At 55.9% G+C, this 5,633-nt stretch overlaps 1 protein-coding gene across 1 annotated transcript; it reads left to right on the forward strand.

Moving 5' to 3' along the window:
• The first annotated feature begins 1,024 nt into the window (after positions 1-1,024).
• On the forward strand, positions 1,025-5,302 carry LOC129336136 (uncharacterized). The gene is made up of 2 exons (XM_054989152.1): positions 1,025-1,350; positions 4,388-5,302. Exons 1-2 carry the CDS (start codon positions 1,065-1,067, stop codon positions 4,987-4,989), a joined length of 888 nt encoding a protein of 295 aa, XP_054845127.1. The 5' UTR covers positions 1,025-1,064; the 3' UTR covers positions 4,990-5,302.
• The last annotated feature ends 331 nt before the right edge of the window (positions 5,303-5,633 follow it).

Below are 5,633 nucleotides of genomic sequence, written 5' to 3' on the forward strand. Positions count from 1 at the left end.
TGTTTTTGGAGGCAGTATACTCTGGCTCTAATTTATCTATTGCTAAATGTCTGCTTGAAAGCAAATGACAACTAACCTGTTATAGTAATTCTAGTGGCACTAATTAGAGAATAGAAACAGAGGCTATTCGGCTCTCCCAGCCGCGGCTCGCCGCGTAAGCTGGGAGCCGGCAATTGGAGCCCTTGGAAGGAGAAGGAGGCAGACTCCCTCCCTCTCCATCCGGGTTCTGGGAAGGGGCGGAGCTTGGCGCTTTTGTGCGCGTTCTGCCCCTTCCCGGCGTCAGATTTTTCAAGCGCTCGGAGTTGGAGGACTTGCTCCGTGCTCCGGCGCTTTGCAGCACAGCAGCAGGGAGCTTGGCCGGGCCGGCTGGGCCTGCTGCGGGCTGTGCACGGCCCGGAGTTGTGGAGCCGCCGCCGTGGTAACGGCGGCGGAGTGTGTGGGGCGCCGCCGCCGCGGTATCGGCGGCTCGGCGCGGCGCGGATCTTTTCGGGCCCGGGGGCTTTGGTGGGCTAGCCATTTCGGGGCTGTCACTACAGCAATTGGCCCTAGTGGGCCTGGCTTTGCCCGTGGCACTACCCTTGCCTGGTGGGCTTTTCGGACCCGTTAGGGGCTCCCCCCCGGGGCTATTATTCCCCCCATCACCCCTCCCCCATTGCTGTAGGCCGTTGGCTTCTTGTAGGGGGGTCATTTGGCTGGGTGTGTGTGGCTGATACCACCTGGTGGGTGTTAGCCGCACTGCAGGTGACTCCTGTTGCTGGGGAAAGTTGTGCGACATCTTTAGGGGAGTGTGGTCACTGCAGCCTTGGCTTGTTACTGGGGAGGTTGGGCGACTCCTATTGGAGAGAGCTGTAACTGCTCTGACAAGGGCTTCTGGTGACACCTACTGGGACGAGGCTGATACTTTTGTTTCTTGTACCTCACCTTGAGCCTGCTAAAGCATGCCACCCAAAAAGGGAGGGGGCCCTTCCAAGGGCAAACAGCCGGTGAAACAGCTTGCACCCAAGAAACCTCCTCCAACTCTGTCCTCATCGGATGATGAGGATGGCCCTAGTAGGCAGGAGTTGATGGAGCGCATGGCCGCTCTGGAAAAAAGGGCAGCGGGTTTGGCAGTGGGTGGAGATTTACCTCAGCCACGTAGGGGTGCGAAACGAGTCGCAAAAGTGGGATTTAACAAAGAATTTGCCTCTCGTCTGTTGGCACTAGAGAAGATGACAGCCCTGAGTACAGGGGAACCTAGCTCCAGTCATCATCATCATCCTACTGCGCCTGAAGCGGAAGGAGAAGGCTATCTGCCTGGGCCTGGGGACTGTGGACAGGTGGCTGTGGCGGTGGACTCTCCTCTGGCTGAAGGTACGGAATATCAGGCGCACTTGCACACACACCAGAACGCTGTTTGGCCGTGGGGGGCTGGAGGGCAGTCCACTCCTTCTGGGGTGTCGCTTCCTTCCACCTCTGGCGGTTATAACGCACAAGTTTGGCCCCCATTAGGACAGCCCATTTGGCCTACGTGTGCCAGTGGCTCCTTGTGCCAGCAGTTGCCGTCAGGGGCCGCTGCCTGGGACGGGCAGGGGCATAATTCATCGAGCACTGGTTGGCCCTATGGTTACGGGACTCAGCCTGGCCTGCCCCCCTATGGGATGCAAGGATTTGGTGTGGTTCCGTATAGGGCCCTACCTACGGGGGATACGGCGCTGCCATTGGGGGATCACCTGACGCAGGCCACCCGTGAGAAGATTTTGCGGGGAGAATATGTTGATGTCTTTACCCTTCTCTTCAGGGAACTGGAGAAGAAGGATAAAGATGATCTTGAGGATAGGGACAAGGAGCGGATCCGCCGGAGGCGGATCGATAGAACCTGGGCCCATTGGCTTCCAGGGTTTTTGGTGTATGCGGGTGTTCTGGCCAGGGCGCAGCCGCATAGGGCCCTTCCCCTGTTTCAATACATGAACATTATTTACAGGGGTTATACTGATTTTGAGGGTGGGGCCTGGCTGCGCTACGATGAGGAATTTCGAATGCGGGCCGCCTTAACCCCTAGTTTGCCGTGGGATCAGATTTGGGTCCAGCTTTGGGTCCAGGTCATGACTCCTTCAAAGTCAACGGTGGGGGATAGGACCGATAGCGGTCATTTGATTATCAAGCCAGTTCAAGGTTTGGGTCCCCGCACCCCTGCGGGGCAGCTGGTTCAATCACGGCTGCTCTGCTGGGACTTCATGTCCAAAGGGGTCTGTTTTAAGCGAGCATGTAAATTCCGGCACGAGTGCCCCACTTGTGCTGGACCCCATGCCCACTCTGCCTGTCCCAAGGGACGGCAGGGTGGCCAGGGAGGAAAGCGATTTGGGGGCGGCGGCGGCCAGCAGCCTGGTGCTGGCAAAGGGTCCCAGCCCGGTAAGGCTGAGGGTACTTGAGGAATGGCTTCAGGTCTACCCGCGGCGTCGGGACGCTGAGTATTTAATTTCGGGTTTTAAGTTTGGATTTCGTATTCCGTTTCACGGCCTTAGGACACCTTTCATGGCAGCCAACCTTAAATCAGTGGCTGGCATGGAAGATGTGGTGCGTGGTAAGATATTAAAGGAATGTGCTGAGGGTAGGGTTTTGGGCCCTTTTGATGCCCCCCCTGTCCCGTCCCTCAGGGTTTCTCCTTTAGGGGTGGTGCCGAAGAAGGCGCCGGGGGAGTTCCGCCTCATTCATCACCTCTCTTTCCCAAGAGGGGGCTCGGTGAATGATGGCATACCCGAGGAACTCTGTTCAGTGCATTACACCTCCTTTGACCAAGCAGTCAAATGGCAAAGTGCGACATCAAGTCTGCCTTTCGCCTGCTCCCCGTTCACCCGGGAGACTTTGATCTCCTGGGTTTTGCATTTGAGGGCAAGTTCTATATGGACAGGGCCCTACCCATGGGGTGCTCCATATCTTGCTCTGCATTTGAGCGCTTCAGTTCCTTTTTGGAATGGGAGTTGCGTCGCCGCTGTGCCTGCAAGGACACCTGTCACTATTTAGATGATTTTATGGTGTCTGGGCCTGCGGGTTCGGGGCAGTGTGCCCGGCTGTTGGCAGCCTTTACTGAGCTTGCTGAGGAGCTAGGGGTCCCCTTGGCCCATGAAAAAACGGAGGGACCGTCGGTGATCCTGACGTTTTTAGGTATCGAGCTCGATACCATGCAACAAACTCTGCGGTTGCCACTAGAGAAGGTGGCAGACCTTAGAGCGAGACTGGAGGACTGCTTGAGTAGGGACAAGGTGTCCCTCCTTGAGTTGCAGCAGTTAGTTGGCCATTTAAATTTTGTACTTAAATGCCTTCAGCTGAACATACTTTTTAGGGCTAGGCACGTTCCAGGCGTTAGCAATGGTGTGGCAGACGCTTTGTCTCGCCAACAGATGGAACGATTCTGGCAGCTTGCCCCTTGGGCCGACAGGCAGCCCGCGAGGATGCCATGGGAGCTGTGGGAGCTTGGACGGCGGAGGTAGATAGAGCAATCCAGCTGTCCATTGCTCCTAGCACACGCCGGGCCTACGACCGTGCGGTAGGACAGTTTCATCAGTTTAGGTCATCAGCCAACCTCCAGCATGTTTGGCCCGTTCCGCAGGAACATTTACTGCACTTTTGCGTCGTGCAGAGGGACAGGGGACTTGCAGTTAAATCTATTAGGGGCCAACTGGCCGCTCTGGCTTTCGCCAGCAAATCACGGGGCTTAGCGGAATTTACAGGGGCCTTTAGGATTAGGAAAGTGCTGGAGGGATGGTCTAGGGAAAAAAGGACGCCCTCTGACCCTAGACAACCCATATCTCCTTCGGTCTTGCGGGGACTTGGGGCGGCATGGGCTGAAGTGTGCTCATCCAGGTTTGAGCATAAACTCTTCCATGCAGCAGCGTTAACTGCATTTTTTGGGGCCCTGCGAGTTAGTGAGTTGGTTGCTTCATCGCGCTCTGATTTATCGGGTAGGGCCTTGATGGCCAGGGATATTAAATTTGTGGGAGACAACGTCTCCATTTGCATTAGGAGGTCTAAGACGGACCAGCAGCAGCGCGGAATCACCTTCCACTTGGGCCCTTGTTCTGAGGCGGGCTTGTGCCCGGTTAAAGCCCTCAAGGAATACACCGCACTTAGGGGTGATGCCCAGGGGCTGTTGTTCTTACACGAGGACCAAGCTCCTTTGACCAAGTATCAATTTTGGACAGTAACTGAGAGGGCACTCAAGAAACTAGGCTTGTCGGGGGTCAAATTCGGCACTCATTCCTTTCGGATTGGTGCGGCCTCCACGGCAGCAGTTTTGGGATACCCCCCTCAGGCTATTCAGAAAGTGGGTAGGTGGCGGTCGAGAGCTTTCAGGTCTTATGTCCGACCCCTACAGCAATTTTAAATGGCGAACTAATTGCTCTTTCTCCAGGTGCCGTGTCGGGCCATGAGAGGAGGAGGATCCTGATATGTGGCCACAGCATGGTGTTTTGGGCGGCCAATCAAGCTAAGAACACGCCGATTGGATCCCAGTTGGGCCTGAGTGCTGTGGCCACAGTGGAGTGGCAGGGACGGCGGGGCCTCAGGTGGCCGGGCCTCTTGCCTCTCCTGTTTAGGGGGCGGTTGCAGCCGCCCCCGCACATTGTGGTCATCCACCTGGGTGGGAATGACCTTGGCATGGTACAGGGTAAGGCCCTGTCAGTGCAAGTAGCAGTGGACCTAGCATACATAAACGACCGATGGCCTGGTGTGCTGGTTATATGGTCCGAGATGCTACAACGTCGAGTTTGGCGGGAGGCTTTGAATCCCAAGGCTATTGAGAGGGCCCGCCGTAAGACCAACCATGACATCAGGAAGGCCTTGGGGCAGGGCTTGGGCATTTATCTGCCACACCCCAGGATTAGGGCCGAATTTGCCAACCTCTACAGAGGAGATGGTGTCCATATGTCACCTGAGGGCAATGAGTTATTTTTAGATGACCTGCGGCAAGGGCTTCGGGTGGCGCTAGGCCACCTGTGGGGCGCGAGGGTCTAAGCAGAGGCTTGACCCTTGCGTTGGCAGGAGTTTTTGGGAATAGGGTGCGGGCTGGTGAGCCCCTGTGGCATTCCCCAAGGTTGGGGAACAGGGTCTGCTGTTAGGGCGGTATGCATGGGCGGCTACCGTCAGGGAGGGCAGACGCCTGAGGGGATCCCCGGGAACAAGACCTCACCTCATGCTTGGCGGCTGGGGCGCAACAGGTGCTTGAGTGGGATCCCAGGGCCTAGCTGGCCGGGTTGCAGCCATTCAGGAGATGGCCTACACCCGGGGCATTGGGGGCTCGCCCAGACAGGCAAGGCGGTGGTCAGGTGCTGACCCCAGGGCTTGACCTGTACCGCTCAGTTAGCCCTTGCCGAATGTTATTGTTATGGTCATTTAATAAACGGCCCTTTTATCCAAGCCTGTGTCTGTCTCTTACTTCCGACTGGGGGTACAATGCTTGCATGGTTTCCAAAGAATAAAACACAAGGAGAATACTAGAGGATCCATTTCATCTTCAAGGTAGAGTCATCTATTGATAGGGAGACCATGTGGCATGAATGCAAACTGTATTTTTTAAATTAAACTAATCTATATAAATTGATCCTTAAAAGCTAGTCAGCTACTGATTTTTCCATTGCCAGAACAAAAAATACCTGGTC

Source organism: Eublepharis macularius, chromosome 9 (genome assembly GCF_028583425.1).
Source record: "Eublepharis macularius isolate TG4126 chromosome 9, MPM_Emac_v1.0, whole genome shotgun sequence".
In the NCBI taxonomy this organism is placed as follows: Eukaryota; Metazoa; Chordata; class Lepidosauria; order Squamata; family Eublepharidae; genus Eublepharis; species Eublepharis macularius.

Coding starts and splice junctions, on each gene's coding strand:
- LOC129336136 (XM_054989152.1), top strand. CDS start 1,065: ATGGAGCGCATGGCCGCTCTGGAAAAAAGGGCAGCGGGTTTGGCAGTG. Junction 1,351..4,387: donor GGACTCTCCTCTGGCTGAAG/GTACGGAATATC, acceptor CTCTTTCTCCAG/GTGCCGTGTCGGGCCATGAG.